This window comes from Nansenia antarctica, assembly GCF_963989245.1.
Source record: "Nansenia antarctica genome assembly, chromosome: 3".
Taxonomy (NCBI): Eukaryota; Metazoa; Chordata; class Actinopteri; order Argentiniformes; family Microstomatidae; genus Nansenia; species Nansenia antarctica.
The window spans coordinates 60,491,542-60,509,248 of record NC_137688.1 but is presented as its reverse complement, the minus strand read 5'-3'; the positions used below and the strand labels follow the sequence as shown (position 1 = coordinate 60,509,248).

The 17,707-nt window shown below is 41.1% G+C and overlaps 1 protein-coding gene across 1 annotated transcript; it reads right to left on the bottom strand.

The window, feature by feature from the left end:
• Nucleotides 1-678: 678 nt before the first annotated feature.
• Nucleotides 679-17,574, bottom strand: sh3bgrl2 (SH3 domain binding glutamate-rich protein like 2). The gene is made up of 4 exons (XM_080526872.1): nt 17,424-17,574; nt 5,275-5,460; nt 4,374-4,454; nt 679-2,650 (listed from the first exon to the last, which is right to left on the bottom strand). Exons 1-4 carry the CDS (start codon nt 17,466-17,468, stop codon nt 2,636-2,638), a joined length of 327 nt encoding a protein of 108 aa, XP_080382998.1. The 5' UTR covers nt 17,469-17,574; the 3' UTR covers nt 679-2,635.
• Between the last annotated feature and the right edge of the window lie 133 nt (nt 17,575-17,707).

The following is a 17,707-nucleotide window of genomic DNA, read 5'->3' as shown; positions in this document are numbered from 1 at the left end:
AAATCAGATTGTAGGTGGGGTCAAATTATTGAGTGATTTATTATTTCTAGTCACTCCCACTCGTTTATTTCTCTATAGGCCTACTGTAGCCAATATATATATATATATGTTACGGTACATGTGGGAATACGGTACATGTGGGAAAACTAGGGTTAGGGTTAGGTGCTACATTGACTTGGTACATGCTGGCATGTCTAACCCTAACCCTAACCGTAACCCTAACCCTACCCCTAACCTTAACCGTAGCACCCTAGCACCTTACCCTAACCCTAGTTTTCCCACATGTACCGTAACATATATGTATATATTTTACCAACAGAACAGAGAATGAATAACACCACATTTCTTTAAAGTGTTTCTGCAAGTAGAAGTCTGTTTGTAGTTTGATTTATATTTATTTTATTTTTCCATACAGGACATATAGGGCCACTTGCATCCTAAACGATTTCCTCTAATTTACTTGGTTTCCATGACAGTGTGTTCTGAATAGTAGTATAGTTTTATATATTAATTATATATTATTATCTATTTTACACCTCAAAGTAACTTCCAACCAAGTCAGAGTGTTCAGTTGAGGTGATTTGGCCACAAATGTTTAACCTTTGTCCCCCCTGAAGTTAGCTAATTTAATGGCTATTAAACTAATGACTGTAAAGGCTTAAGGCCCGACAGTGTGGAGTAAAGGGCGCTCTATTGTTTTGCCAGGAAATCAAGTAGGCCTACACATGCTTTAAAAATGCAATTAACCCTTTCCACCACATCCGTGTCAATGTTGGACAACAGGCTTTTTTAATGTAGGCTGTATGTATGGGTTCATTCATATTGATTATAATTCAATGTGTAGCTGAATATACTGCATCGTGGCAACCTTAATTGCCTTCCTGAGAAGACAAATAGAAAAGATGTGCGGTCACTTTTAGGGCAGGTGGGCAAAGAGGCAGGTGCTTGGGCAATGTAATGTGAGTATTACATGAAGCAAGGAGGTTCTAGGTTGATTCTGAACTAGACTATGTGGAAGCTTTTGTGATTTGTTTTGAATGAATATGGTTTAAGGATATTTGGGTCAATGTAAACATCACCGTACACATAGAACAGACCGACAGACACAGATATTCACTGAGAAAAACAGACAGACAGCAGTAATTGATCAATTTCATCACACTTGATTCTATACATACACATGCACACATACAAAAAAAGTGTTCAATTTACAATACAAGTTTTTTTTTTTTTAACAATACAGTGTAAAGCATATATACAAGACATATAGCAAAAGGGAATGTTGATTTTGTTAGGTATAGTCTGCAATTTGTTTTGTGTGTTACAGCCATGGATTTATAAACAGTACCATTTTCAATCACAAGATAGCGCCACATTCAGACATTGTGGGTCACTGCGTGTATGTGCATGCGTGCATGTGTAGTCTCTAAGCGGGAGGAAAAGCCTGTGTGTATGTCATGTGTAAACATACAATGATTATTCATCCGTTCATGATCATTTAAAAAGGGTATGAGAGAGGGGAGGAGAAAGGGAGAGAGGGGAGGAGAAAGGGAGAAAGGAGGGAGAACAAGCAATGAGACAGCAGAGGTGAGTGAGAGACAGTACAACAGTGAGAGAGAGAAAGGAGTTTGTGAAAACGGAATCCATCTGCTTAAACTAAGGGGCTAAGGTCAGACATCATGTGATCTCTCTCTCTCTCTCTCTCTCTCTGTACTTTTAGGTCTTATTTCGAGTGAAACGTTACGGTTAAGTACGTTCAATCTCTTCGAAGGTGTTTTCTAGTTCAAGAGTAGACGTCATTTCTTACAAAGAGAGGGATAGTGATGGCTGGTAGGGAAGAGAGAGAGGGAGAGTGATGTGGGGAGAAGAGGGAAAGACTTGTCTAGAAGACCTCATATTCTGTTGAATCTGCATTCCAAGGGCAAATGTAGAAGCAGGAGTCAAAACACAGGGAGCCTGAAGATGTTACCTTGTAGTGTAGTGTTACATGTAGGGTTATTACATTTCGACAATGATGAAGTAATATTTGGACCATTAGACCACCTGTCTCTTTTTCCTGCAAGCTCACACAAAAATAAATAAACACACATACCTGGCAGCCCCCCAAGTCGTTTCGGTTTGCATTATTATGTGCTCCCTCTCATTTAACACAGCCTTCATTAACAGCTTGTCACCAAATCTCACGCATGCATGCACGCACACACTACAGCACTGATCATAAACAAGTCATGCTACATACTGCATATCACTGACCCTGAAACGGCTACATTAGCTACCGATCAAAACAGCTACAAAGTCTACAAACTACTGTACTGCATCATGAAAGAGTACTGTGCAAGCAGTCTTACAAAGAAATGGTAACAAAAGGAAAAACCTCAAAGTCATTGTCCATCGCTTCAGCGGTAAACAATTTCCCCATGTCCAGTGTCTGTAAACAGATGGCAGAAGTTGGGGGTAGGGGGTGGGTGGGTGGATGGGGGGGTGAGAAGGGAATATCAGAGTGTTCAGCTGTTTGGCAATGTTGTAGTGTCTCAGGTGGGATCCTCTGGAGGAGAGGAAGTGTTGCAGTGCAGGATGTGATGCAGTCTGTCCTCGGCCTCCGTGTCTGGGAGTGCCGGTGGTATCATGGGAGGGTCTAGCACTCAGAATCCTGAGGGAGTGAGAGGCAGATGCAGGTCAGATGCTGAAGCACAAATCATCCATCCATCCATCCATCCATCCATCCATCCATCCATCATTAATGACACAGGACATGTTTGGACAACCAACATTATCATGCTTTGCTTCAATTTTACAATACAATTTTAAAGCAAAACCTTTAACACACATGACTGTGCTTTGGGCACAGTGATGACATAATCCACCACTATTTAGCCATAATAGGACCATCAATACAAAATCTATTGATGTATATACTCATTCAAGCCTATACTTAGCCAGGTAAGTTAATCAAGAACTGTCCTTGTCAGGGGAAGGAAGTTTCCACAGAAGGAACATTTCTGACAGCAAGATCAACAACCCCTCATTAAAAAACCCTTTGGTCTGCACCTAATGACATTCACCTTAAGGAATCAAGTTATCCAGTCAGCCTCCGGGGAAGAGATAGACAAAGCATGTGATTGGAGGAAAATCAAATGATCACTTGTCTGCTGGTCAATTGAATCAAGAGGTACTGTGGTCCCTCTCAAGCCCAGATGCAATCTGGGACAAGATGATCTCATTCTGCAATTCAGTTATACTCAGAGCCATGGTAACAGTGAGACCACAGCAACAGGGTCAACATTTACTTAACCAGGTCAGTTAAGAACAAATTCTTATTTACCATGACGGCCTGGCATTGAGAATTAAGATTAAAGGGGCAAACTGGGATTCAAATGATAACAAACCGATCTCCTGAAACCTTTTGGGGTACAAAGCTGAGGAATGGGGATGGAGAAATGTAACCACTCTCAAATTAATAGACAGAGGTACGGTTGCAAGGACTGACCATCCATGAAAAAAAAAAAAAAAAGTTTTAACCATGTTTCGAAGCTATAAGGAGACAGTGATTGTAAAACAAGCTTATATTGTGGGTTCTGATGGGGGTAAGACAGTTAAACTAATCTAATGAGGGATTTATTTAAACAAAAGAAATTACAATTACATTCTTCAAGAATCAATGGCCATATACTGTACATCATTCATTTTAAAGTCCAAACATTGATTTACCAATTCCAATGCCTCTGAGCATTTCATCCATACTACCATTCTTTCTCCGTTTTTAGGCTCTAACTGTAAATATTTACCAAATCATTGGTTGACTGGGTTAAAAAATTCAGTCAGAAAAGTTCTATGGATTGCCATTGGTCAATATTGTTTCTAGAGGACCTGATATGATATGAATGATATGAATGATATGATGTAACTGACTTGGAGTGTCTAGCCAATCCCTCTCTATATGGAGAGAATGGGCATGATATACAGACTGAGGCCAGACAAGGTCATTCATTTAGTCCTGACTGAGAAGAGGAAGTTAAAGCTCTTAAATCAAATTTTCTCTACTCAGCAACCTACAAGCTATTAAGTGTATGAAAAAAACATCAATCATAGAAGCTGAATATTTCAGAGAAAATATAGACACAAGTGCTGATCCTGCACCCGGAGAGAGATGGGGAAAGAGGCAGGAGGGGGGGTTGAAGGTACCAAAACAAGGGGAGGTTTTGGAAACATCAGACAGTGATGAAAATGCAGTGTTTGATTTATAACAGTGATAACGTGATGTAGAAGGGCCGTGTGTGTGTGTATGTGTGTGTGTGCGCGGATACAGTAGAGCTTTGCTAAGGGTTGGGGCCGTGTGCGTGTGAGTGTCTGAGTGCGTGAGTGTGACTGCTTACTTTTACTGAGGGTTGGGATTTGAGGCCCAGGAATGTAAACACAGTGTTGTTTTCTTTTGACTGGAAGAAGTCCTCATAGTCCTGAGATGACACAAATAAACAGAGAGTTACACAACTCATCTCCACTGTAACCATTCATAACAAAAAATACCCCATTCTAGACAAGTATCTTTATCTGGTTAAAATAGGCACTACGTGTCATCTTCATCTGGTTAAAATATGCACTATATGCGTGTCACTGGTGAGTAATGTAGGCGTAAACAGGCCTGATAGTGATCTTGACCATGGTGGATAATCTGCCCCTTCGACCGACAGGATTACAGACCAGATTACAGACCAACATGCAGACTCAACAGAGGACACAGACCAGCTAACGTTAGCATAGCTAACTCGTTACTAAGGCTGGAATCCTAACTCTAGAGCCAGACGTTGCATTGATGTCGATTGGATTATTAATTATCCTTTTTAAATGTATTTTCTTACAATGAATCGAGTTACACCCGCAGATGTTGAGTTAGGATGTCATCCTAAATGCCCGTTCTAGTCCAGGCTACATGGCGTGCTAGCAGCTTAGCCTGCTCATTCACAGTGGTCTTTGTGACCATTTCATAGCATTGTGCAAACAATGCATTATCTTTATACTGTAGTAGTATACAGTATATAGTGTGTACACAGTAGCTACTGGTTCACTGATACACCAACAGACTAACCACCAAACAGCATGGAGAAATGCAAACGTTGGCAAATATAAGAGGGTTTCCTCTTCTCTGTCAGGGTGTGTAACAGGGGTGTGGCAGAACCATGCAAAGCCTATGCTTTCAGGTGTAGTAGGGAACCTGCATAGTGCAACTGCTACAGGTATACTGATTGTTTTGTGCCTCTGAATTGATTAGTCTCTCACCCCGCAATAGCTTTCTCCGTTGAATATCTGCGGGGGGATCGGGTTGCCCTTGTCCGGGTGCTTCTTCTCGGGGATGTTCCGGTACATCCACAGCCTCTGCTCTTCCATCATGGTGATGTCCACCTCCTCGAAGGTGATCCGGTTGGCCTCCAGGAAGTCCACCACCTCCTGCTGATGTTTCTTCACCTGGAGGGGAGAGAGGGAAGGAGGGATGGATGGATGGAAGAGTTGGGCAGAGGAGAGGGTGAGGAAGGGGTGTAGAGGTGAGGAGTGAGAGACGGGACGAGAGGGAGGTGAGTTGTGAATGAGAGGGGGTGATAGGTAGGTGGGGGAGACAGAACCATGTGGATGGCAGTGGGAGGGTGTTTGAGGCATTAGAGAGGATGAAGCAATAATTGAGAGAAGCAAGGGAGGAGGTTTTGAGATTGGCGAGGGTAGGAGGGAGGGGGGTGAAGGTGGGAGGGAGGGAGAGAGACGGGAAGAGAGAAACTTTGAGCCCATCTGTGTTTGGAGAAAAAAGTCCACGTGACAATGACTTCATCTCTGTATAGACATACTGTATACACATTTAGCAATACATGGAACAGCTGGCACGTGCATAAATACAGTATGTGACATACATGATGCATGCTCTTCTTAGCTTCACATTCGAGGAAGTTGCTCTCAGACAATGATCTACAGTGCCCTCCATAAGGATTGGAAAGAGTAAGCATTTACTACATACATCTTTAACCACTACACTTCTTTTAGCTCTATACTCGAGTCAAACAATTAGCCTACTCTGGGGTCAAAGTAGAGATAAATCATTAGTATGGCAAAATGCATGTTGAATTGGATTTAAATCTCGAGATTGACTTGGCCACTCTAGAACTTTCCACTCTTGGGCCCTGAAAAACACCCTAGGTCAGGGGTATTCAATTACAAATTCAGTTGGGCCAGATTTGAAAACCAAGAACTTTTGCTGGGCCAGACATTTTCAGCGGCCAGTAGCCTAGGCACCAGGTAATGACACATTTCAAACCAACACAAATGAATGTAGGCCTAATGAAATACAAGCAGTTTATTTATAGTTTTCCTTTCAAATTACGGTAGGTAACATCTGACACAGGCACGTCAAAAAGACTTGACTGAACACAATGAAAGAGCTGTAATTGAACAGAACCTAATAGCAATACTTTTTTCACTTTTTAGGTAATACAACAACATTTTGGTCTCAACTGACCCGTGCACATCTCAAAGTGCATAAAAAAGTGTACAGTAGTATACATTAATTTAAAAATGTCCTTTTGTAAAATAAAAATGTTGGTCATAGCTGACCCAGGCACATCACAAAGTGCTTTTAACTGAATGAAAATAACCATCCTTGAGTGCACAATTTAACAAGTTACAATTAAACAATAAAATGTAATCTAATCTTTTTTTTTTTGTAAGATTTTATTTTCATTTTCCATTTTCTTTTTACACAAAACATTATACACACATTACTTGACAAACATCACAATACATCACAACTTGACAAACATCACAACACATCTCAAATTGACATACATCACAACGCATCACAGCTTGACATACCTCACAACACATCACAACTTGACATACATCACTACACATCACAACTTGACATACATCACACACATCACAGCTTGACATACATCACAACACATCACGACTTGACATACATCACAACACATCACAACTTGACATACATCACAACACATCACAACTTGACATACATCACCACACCTCACAGCTTGATATACATCATAACACATCACAACTTGACAAACATCACAACACATCACACCTTGACAAACATCACAACACATCCTAACATCCCAAAGCCCCACTTCTTTTTTTTTTTTTAAACCGTCTAAAGTCTATCCCAGTTTACCCCCTATACTTTATCTAACTAATAATTCTAATGCATACTCAAATTAATCTCTTAGTACTATGTTTCTTGCACTATCTTTACGTCTTAGCTAAGGCCTTCACTATCTCTCCCCATATCTTTTCAAACTGATCTTTCTTATTATTGTCTATGGCTAAATTCTTCTCTATATTGGTATAATAAAGAATTTCGTTTTTCCATTGTTGTAGTGTTGGAGGTTTAATTGATTTCCAACTTCCAAGTATTAGTTTTTTAAATATAATTGATGAGTACATAATTATCCACCCCCTAGGGTATCTTACTGTGGCTACATCCTGGAAAAGACAGATTGAAGGATCAAATTTGAATCTTTCCTTATGTACCCCTGAGAGCCAATGTTCTATGTCAACCCAGGTTTTCTGTACTCTGGGACACTCCCAGAATGCGTGTATTAGTGAGTCTTTTTTCCCACACTTTAAACAGTTATCTGATACATTACTATAATACTTATGGATTTTATCTCGCGTGTGGTAGACTCTATACATTATTTTATATTGGATTAAACGTAGATTTTCATTAACTGTCATGTCATTTGTAGTATTCCAACACTCTTTCCATTTTAAACCTATATCTGTTCTTCCTAGGTCTCGATTCCACATCTCAATCCTACTTTCTAACAGTTTTTCAGCTACATAGGACTTCTGTAGAGTTCTATAAATTTTACCTATCAAATTCTTATCAATTTCTCCATCAAATATGATATCCTCAATTGTACTCTGCTGCCCAAATGATTTTAAATTAAAATTTAGATTTATGTAGCTTCTTAGCTGCATGTATCTGAAATATTCAGCGTTGGCCAACTTATATTTACTTTGGAAGTCGTGCCATGGAATAATGGTATCCCCTCCTACTAAGTCGTTTATAGTTTCTATTCCCCTTGTTCTCCATGTAGACCAATTTATTGTAGCATTCTGAAGAGCTATCCAAGGATTATTCCACAAAATAGTACTTTTTGGGATTGATATTGATTCTCCCAGTATCCTCTTAATTTTTTTCCATGACGTTTCTATATTATTTACAATAAAGTTTCCTTTTTTCTTAGTCTTATGTTCTGAAAATAAAAGAGTTAAGAGGTTTTGGGGATGTACACCTGAATCTTCAATGTGGATCCATTGTTCTTCTGCTGTGTGTTGGACTATATGCCTCAGATAGAACCCCTGGGCGGCCAGTTGGTATAGCTCCAAGTCTGGAAGGTTAAAGCCCCCCTCTGACATAGGAAGGTGTAAAATATTCCTTCTAATTCTGTGTGTTTTCCCTGCCCATATAAAATCTGTTATGGCTGAGTATACCATATTAAAGTACTTTTTGGGTGGAGTAATTGGTATAATTGAAAACAAAAAAAGAAACTTAGGAAGCCATGCCATCCTAAACAAGTTTATTCTGCCTGTCAGATTTATATTTAAAATGTAATCTAATCTTACCCTGCTGACTTTCTTAGTGTGAGAAGTGACATGTTTTATTCTGAACAAGAGCACGACATTTGGCTCATAAGATGTCAATGCAATCCGAAGGCATTGGTGAAGAGTACTGTCAGTCAGGGAACAACGAGAGCTGCTTTTTATTGTGTTCATGTGTGAAAAGCTTGATTCACATGTGTATGTTGATCCAAACATACTGAGCACATGGATTGCTACTTTCTTAACGTTAGGGAACTGGTGCACGTTGACATCACTCCAAAACTTCGCAGGTCCATTAGTACGAAGCTCCTGTGCCATGGTTACGGATGACTGCATGTCAACAAGTTCGAGTATGAATTTCCCCTCGTCGATGGAAGGCACCACTCCCTTTCCTCTGGTGGATAAGTCCCCTTCTATTGCAGCAGTGAACGGGTCTCTGGCAAAGCCCATCACCTCTGCGGGCAGAGCAAGTCCATCCAGTCGACCAGCAAAGTTCTCTTTCAACCTCGCAAAGAAAACAGTCATCACATCTGTGATTTGTGCCGGGGATGAGACGTATTTGCGGAGCGTCGGAAAAATGCAGCATTCTGCCGGTGCAGAAGTCGGCCGCGAAAAGGTCCAGTTTGACTTGGAATGCGCCTGCCTCTGTTGCTCTTCCACTGTTCTAGAGCTCGCAGGGCCAGGTGGTTCCGCTTCATGCTCTTGTAGCGGACCTTCTCCCCTTCTGCCAGGCGGGCCCACTCCACCACGGAGAAATGTCTCCGCACGTCCTCAAACACGTCCTCCTCTGAACTCATGTTAACTTTCGGCTCCGTCGCTCTGTTGCTCTTCCACTGTTCTAGAGCTCGCAGGGCCAGGTGGATTACAGAAACGCTCCAGTGCCTTGCCTTTGGACAGCCACTCGACGTCGTTATGCAAAAGAAGATTGTGGTGCTCAGCAGATATTTCTGACAGCAGCTTGCGGAATAAGTTAATAATAATAATAATGTTGGAGGCTCGAAGTGGAGCGAATAAAATTAATTGTAGCCATCACGTTGTCCATTGTTGTTTTAAGCTCCCCGCTTAGTTTGTTTAGAGTGTTATATTCACGTTCTGTAGGCTACTATTGTAGACATTTCTGCATGAATTTCTGAACACTTGCGAAATACATTTTTCTCTGCTTTTATGGCTGGGCCAATCGGGGGTCACGTCTGGGCCGTATGCGGCCCCCGGGCCGCTAATTGAATAGGCCTGCCCTAGGTGCTATGGCAGTATGTTTGGGGTAATTGCCTTGCTGTATGATAAAACACCATCCAATGAGATTGGAGGCATTTGCTTGTACTTCAGCAGATGTTTCAGTACACAAATGATGTGACGGAACACACCTGACTAACCAGAAACACCTGTCAAGCCAATTTTCCAATACTACTGGTTCCCTTGTAATGCTTATAATAGTTAAAGGGACGGTTTCACAGACAAGACATAAGCCTAGTCCTGGACTAAATCACACTTCTCCACTGAAGATGCTTTTTAGTCTAGAACTAGGCTTAAGCCATGTCTGTGAAACCGGCCCATTTTGCTTTGGGGAGGGAAGGCTGGTGCTAGATCTGTGTTAAAGTCCAAAAACTTTAACACACAACTTCTACCTTGAGTCTTTTTTCACAATGAACTCTCTTTTTCGCTTCACTCTTCAACTATATAACATTTTACATTTACATTTATGGCATATAGCAGACGCCTTTGTCCAAAACGACTTACAACAATAAAAAAATACTGTATTGCTTTTATAACTGCAGACTTGGCTCAGTTTTTCTGAACTGTCAGGTTAAATAGTTCAGCCCTCAGCTTAGAGAGAAAACAAGGTATAAATCTAGACTTCTGGATCTTAAAGCTCCTTAAAACGCAGAAAGAGTGGACTTACACACACACGAAAGCAAACGTACACAAACAAATGCAAATATTTGATATGCATTGGACAATTCTTTGGAGACATTGGAGTTGTGCTCAGATTACCTCTATATGTGTGTGTATGCGTATGTAAGTGAGAGTGTACTGTCTGTCTGGTCTCTTAGCTCAGGGGTCAGGCGTGTCATCCACTCCCATATCGACACACTGTAAACTGACACCTGCACTCACAGCCAGAAGGTTTACACACACACACACACACACACACACACACACACACACACACACACACACACACACACACACACACACACACCCATGCCCAGTGGGAAGTGTACTGTATATTGAATACTACTCTCTCTGAGAGTAATAGAGACATTAAAGAGGGTCTAATTATTATAAGGGTCCATCTCCATTCCATAGGGTTATGGAAATAACCCTATACTGTCAGTGCTGAACATTGACATACTAACAGTGTTTGGCTGAGCAGAACTTTTTTGTGGACTTGGTGTAGCAATAAGTTTGGGTTGCATCGAGCATGTTAATTTCAGCCTTTGTTTTCTGCATGTGCTGTTGTGTAAGTCTGGATCTGACTTAGTACACACATGAAGAGTCCCAGCTGCCATAAATAGGCCGAGAAACTCCCATTGGTGCTGTCCCCATCGTTGCACGAGGACAGGATATGACCCAGTGTGTGTGTGTGACTGCTGTCCCAAGTTTGAAAAACAATCCAATGGGAATGTTGCAAAGAAGACAGAAAACTCCCACGCTTCTCTGTGGGTGATTAAAGTGCCCCATAAAGTGCTGAAAGTGACTGTGCTGAGTGCTCCAGTTGAACCCAGTCACCATGATTAAAGAGAGAGAGAGAGAGAGAGAGAGAGAGAGAGAGAGAGAGAGAGAGAGAGAGAGAGAGAGAGAGAGAGAGACTGTGTGAGTGGGTACTGTATGTGTGTGAGAGAAAGAGTGAGATGGGATCATAGAGGAGACATCTCCCTGCCCGCCTGACGAGCCCAGTTTCCCAGATTCCAGAGTGCCACTCCCACCTGATGTCTGGCTACACCAAACCCAGAACTCAGAACCCTCAGAGGAATGAGAACGGTCAGAGAAGTAAGGACTACTCGCAGAATCAGTCACTAGAACAGCATTCATCAAAGCTAAATGTGTTGGTGGGTAACATTAACTGCTTTGGTGTAACATTTGAAGTGTTTGATCATTTGATGCATACAGTATGTTACGGTACATGTGGGAATACGGTACATGTGGGAAAACTAGGGTTAGGTGCTAGGATGCTAGGGTTAAGGTTAGGGTTAGGGTTAGGGGTAGGGTTAAGGTTAAGGTTAGGGTTAGGGTTAGGGTTAGACATGTCAGCATGTACCAAGTCACCCTAACCCTAGTTTTCCCACATGTACCGTAACACAACACAGGATCTTTGTTCTGTTTCATGGCAAGTCCCGGACACTATGAAACTGACTTTAATTACGAGCAACAACAGAATAGGAAAATTACAGGAATGTTTGTTTTTACAAATGGTCTCAATGACAATAATCGATAGAACACACAGAAAAAGGGTTCTCTGGTTGCCGCATTGAAAGACTTTGAAGAACCCTTTTGGGTTTCATGTCCTTCTTCAACCCCACAGAGTTCTTCCACACAGACAGCTAAAGAACCTAATGGAACGACTTTTGGGGCGGAACAAAAAGTCCACTAAAAGTATCTGGACCGGTGTTGGGGCTTAGTGACAACTCCCTCCAAAAGGGCCGAGATTCACCAACCAGGTTTACCTATACCCTCCCTACTTTCCTCCTTTCTAAATAAATGTCAATAAAATATTAAAAACGAATTTAAAAAGATATAAGAGTACGGACAGAGGGAATAACATCAGGCAGATTGAATGTCTTATTCATTCTAGCCTGGGGTGCAAGCATTTGGGCACCCCTAGTCAAAATGCCTTTTACAATTAATATCAAAGTGAAAAGAAGCAAACCTAACCGGTACAAAGTCACACAACACATTTCATCACATTTTAAAGATTATGAAGATTTTATTTTTTTACTTTTTACAGTGCAAAGGTTTGGGAACCCTGTCAGCTAGTACTTTGTAACTCCTCCTCGGGCAACTATAACAGCTTGCAAACGCTTCCTGTAGCCAGCTAAGTCTTTCAATTCTTGTTTTGGGAATTTTTCCCCATTCTTCCGGGCAGAACACCTCTGCTTCGGCCTTCTTGCATGCATGGCATGTTTGAGATTTCTCCACAGATTTTCAATAATATTCAAGTCTGGGGAGTGTGATGGCCATTCCAAAACCTTCATCCGTCTTTCCTGGAGGTAACTTCATGGTTGATTTTGAGGTATGCTTCGGGTCATTGGCTTGCTGGAATACCCAACCTCTCTTCAACTTAAATTTCTGGACTGACCTTCGAACATTAGCCTCTAGAATGTCTTGATACTTGGTGGAATCCATTCTTCCTTCCACCTGCACAATATTGCCTGTCCCCAGCTGCTACACAACCCTAAAGCATAATGGATCCACCTCCATGCTTAACAGTTGGCAAGGTGTTCTTCTCTACAAATGCTTCACCCGTTTATTCTCCAAACATACCTTCTTTGGTTGTGGCCAAAAAGTTCAATTTTGGTTTCGTCAGTTCAAAGCACATTGTTCCAATAGGCTTCAGGTTTGTCAAGGTTTTCTTTTGCATACTTCAGACGCTTAATTTTGCGTTGAAGTCGTAGGAAAGGCTTCTTTCTGGCCATGTAGGTCTTTGTTGTTTAAGGTACGCTGTATTGTTGTCCTGTGAACAACTAGACCGGTGTCTGCTACTCTTTTTTGCAGCTCTTTTGCAGTGATGTGTGGGTTCTTCTCAGCATTTCTCACCAGATCACAGGCCATTCTATCAGAAATGTTTCTTAGTCTTCCAGATCTTGCCTTGACTTCAATTGTTCAATTTATTTTCCATTTTCTGATTATGTTTCGGACAGTGGAAATGAGTAAATCACCGTGGTCTGGACCTTAGTAATCATCTTCTCAAACAAAGAATAATCCAAAAGGGTTCTCAAACTTTTGCACAGGGCCCTTTTGCTTTTTTAATTCCTATTTAAAAACTGAAGAAACTGAAAATAAAAAGAAACCTTGCTTTAAAATGTGCAGAAAGGTGTCATGTTTAACTTTGTAGCATTTTGTGTTCAGGTTTGCTTTTCACTTGGAGATTAATAGTAACAGACATTTAAACCAGGGGTGCTCGTTTGCATCCCACTGTATAAAAACCTAAACACTGAGGTTACTGTAAACTCTGCTCTGCTATGGTTAAACATTACCCACTGTCTGGTGCCCCCAAAAAGCTCTAGTCCTAATATGTGTACAGTAGAATAAATGGTACCCAGAGTGCACAATGCAACTATTGTTTTGACCCAAAGACAATGTAAATGAGATAGGAGAGGATAATAGTAGTGCTAGACAATCATTGATGGACACACACACAACTGTTCTTTTTGTAAATTCTGTGTTTCTTTTTTTGTCAGACATCAGTGGTGTCTCTATACAAGAACTTACAGCACTACAATATACTGTAAGGCAATAGAACAGTACAAAGCTGGCTGATGTCCTTGGATGTCACAGAACCGTACATGAGCTCAAAGGCCAGAAAGTATGCATATGAATAATTAAACAAGTGCCCCGGGGCCTCATTTCTATGGCTTGCGTATGCAAATTTGGGGATTTATAAAAAACGAAAAAAGTGTGAAACTGTGCGCACCTCTACGCACACTGTGATCCATGCGTGTACACGCATAGAAACTGGAGAAATGAGAAACTGCGACTCCGCTGGCAGAAGGATGAAACAGGAGAAACGCTTTGAAATGGATACCATTTCCACCAACAGAAATCAAAATATTACTTCTCACATATTATATATGAAGGAGTGCACACAAAGAATATACGTGCACACTGCACATAGGCCTACATCTTATTCACCCTTGTCATGTACGCATCACACTGTATATATATATTTACTGTACTTATCATATTGATATTCATGCAAATATATTGACTCTTTACATTCATATTCATTGCACGTAGTGCGAGGCTGGACAAGTTGAGCACCGTTCCTGATTCACCCTTCCCGAGTGCTCAGTGGGTAACGTTCCTGATAAGTCCAATAATTGCAATGTCCATACATTGAAGAACATGAACAAGCCCACTGTAGACAATTGACTACCATCTCCAAGCACACCCCATATACAGACTACAAAAACTTTTAACAAAATGTGGAAAAAGTGAAGGGTTGTGAACTTGTGAATACTTTCCAGATGCACTGTACGTAAGCTTTTTACGCCAGTTCTACACAAAGCTTTTAAAATGAGGCCCCACGTGTGGTGCGTGGAAATTGATTGCCACTTTGAGTGTGAATGTGTTTGTGTGTGTGTGTGTGTGTGTGTGTGTGTGTGTGTGTGTGTGGTAACTATGCACTATAAAACTCATGATCATTAAAAAATCAATCACACCCTTCACTGAACAAACAAGCACAGATTCTAAAGACAATTTAATAATACTCTCATTAGGCTAATCTGAGGTCCTGTTTGTGAATTTGATTACACTGTGAGATTGTCTGTCTGTGCCTGTTTTGTCTTAAGTCTTATGTTGTGAATGTATTTTTCGTAAAGTGTGTGCGTGAGTTAGTGAGTGAGAGAGAATGTGCATGAGAATGAGGTTACACTGTAAAAACCTCCTTCCTATCCGTATTGTTGTGGAATACCTCTGTGCTGCTGGGATTAACCAAGGTTAAGACTGAGAGCTAATCCTTTTCTCACCGCACTAGGTCACGACACAGATAGTGTGTGTGTGTGTGTGTGTGTGTGTGTGTGTGTGTGTGTGTGTGTGTGTGAGTGTGTGTGAGTGTGTGACAGAGAGAAATAGACAGAGTGAGAGAGAGAGTGAGTGAATGAACAGAGAACATTTGAGAGGGCATATCTTTCATCAGAAAAAGATGATGCAGGATCCCATTGGGTTGCAACTTGCACTGACCTCTCCAAAGTACTTGAACAGTATTTAACACTGCGACCACTCAGTAGTACCATGCATTGTGTAAAATATGGAACTCTAACAGAGCCAGCCATTACCCTACCCCTCAATCCCCAAAAAGAAAGGGGCAATCTGGGATTGGTACAATACAATACATTTTGTGTTACTTTTAATGAAATTATAAATAATATAACTTATAAATGCCCAATGAGTTTAGTTCAACAGTTGTTTGAATCCCAGGTTGCCCGTTTAACTATTAGCTAGCTTTAACAGGAACAAACAAAACAAAATCTGACCCCGTATCAGTGGTTAAGGGTGAAAACGTCAACATACGTCAAACGTAAACCTCATCGTTTCAGCCAAGAGGACAGTCATTTGCACCTCTAATGTTCTGGGTGGATGATTTCCATGTCACTAATCCGTTCGCACTAACCTGGGAGTTGATAATTCCTGGGGCGACATTATCCTTTCCCCTTAACCAACCCACCTCTCCCTCACTTTCTCTCTCCTCATCTATAAGCGCTATACAAATACAATTTGATTTGATTTGATTTGATCTCTTTCTCCTTATTTCCCTCCCCATCATTCTCTCCCCCTCTTGCCATCTCCATTTCTCTTTCCACATCTGCCTGTTTCATAGTAATTTATCTGAATGAAACTCAATTTTATACCGTTCAAAGTTCATTAAATGCACTTAAAGCGTGTAACTGACACAACTGACCCCAAGGGTATACAAGCGTGCGCGGGGTGTCTGTGGGCAACAAGGCTATAAATAACTGTTTTGTAGACACTAGCCAATTCTGTTCCCCTCTTCCATACAATAAACTGAACACATTAACAAGTTGTCCCATTACCCACGACTTGTGGCATTTACTCAAGAGAGATTTTCTTTAGAATGATCCTCTCAAATATCAACTGTCCCCAATGGTCTATGGCTATGCAGACCTCTCATCTCTCATGCATAGACCAATGTCAAAGATGGAAAGACCCATAAAGAACCATATGGACCATCTCTATTGTCCAATCAATACAACTTAGATCAATCAAGCAACTAGTAGCCTAAATCTATATCAAATGCTACAGTCATATCCACTTCACTGTCCTTTGAAACCATGGACAATGGACAGACCACAAACAGTAAAAGCTGTTGTTCCCTTGTTCATCATATTGATGTTACCATCTGGACATATACAGCAGTAGGCCTACGGTATGCAATGCATACTTTTGGAAGAGTATGCACAAAATATCCCTGTCCAGAGAAAAGAGTGAAGGAACACTTTTTTCTCACAAAAACCAATTTTGGAGCTGGGAGAATACAAAAAAAGTGGCCTACAACTCATTAATTCCTTTACTCGTATGATTACTCAGGTTTAAAACAACAACAATGCATAAAAGTAAAAGTGTATAAACTATGGTTTTATGTATATTATTGTACTTCATTAAATGGAGCTGCTGGCCATTTCAACCTCGTACAGATCTTCTTTCAACTTCTACTGCGTATCCCGAGATAGATTATTATCCCATTGGCCCTAGTCCAGTAAATACGGTTTAAAGTCCAAAAATTAAAATCCAATCTCTTAAACCCTCAAATTAACTCTCACCTAAATCACCTCTCATGGACTCAGAGGAGGATGGCTCGGTGGGTCCATAAGAGAAGTGTAAATAGGCAGAATCTAACCAACACTGCATAAAATAGCCAACAAAATTAAATGCATTTGAATCAGGTTACAAACAAGAGACTTGCACGTATTGAGTGAAAACATGTATTCTGTCGCACCGCTGAGCGCAGAAGTTACATAAACAACCGCCCCCGCCCCCACCATCATATCATGCGAGAGCAGCATTACATTACAGTGAATCCCTCACGTTGATACACATCTCATACTACAATCCACGCAAATGAGACGGACTACCATCGCACTCACCGCAACAGTGCCCGACGAGGAGGCGACGTAAACGTTAATGACCATTTTAATGTTGACAGTCCGTCGCTACAGGCGACAGTCAGGCAAAACAACTAAACTATTGTGCAATTAATTCCTCTTGTAGGACAGTTTACGTCGGGATAACGTTGCTGTCTCTCTGTCCCCAACTGAGCCAAACTGTGTTGTGTTCAAATTACTGCCAATGCGCGTCCCTGTATGTATCCAGTGGTGCCATATGATAACAGCGTGTTTGTGAGCCGAGGTCCGCACTCCCCCTACTGGCT

Excerpts from the sequence above, each read along its gene's own strand:
- sh3bgrl2 (XM_080526872.1), bottom strand. The coding sequence starts at position 17,468 with ATGGTCATTAACGTTTACGTCGCCTCCTCGTCGGGCACTGTTGCG. Across the intron at positions 5,461-17,423 it reads CCTCGTCGGGCACTGTTGCG|GTGAAGAAACATCAGCAGGA; the intron begins GTGAGTGCGATG and ends TCTCCCCTCCAG. Across the intron at positions 4,455-5,274 it reads ACGGAGAAAGCTATTGCGGG|GACTATGAGGACTTCTTCCA; the intron begins GTGAGAGACTAA and ends GTGTCATCTCAG.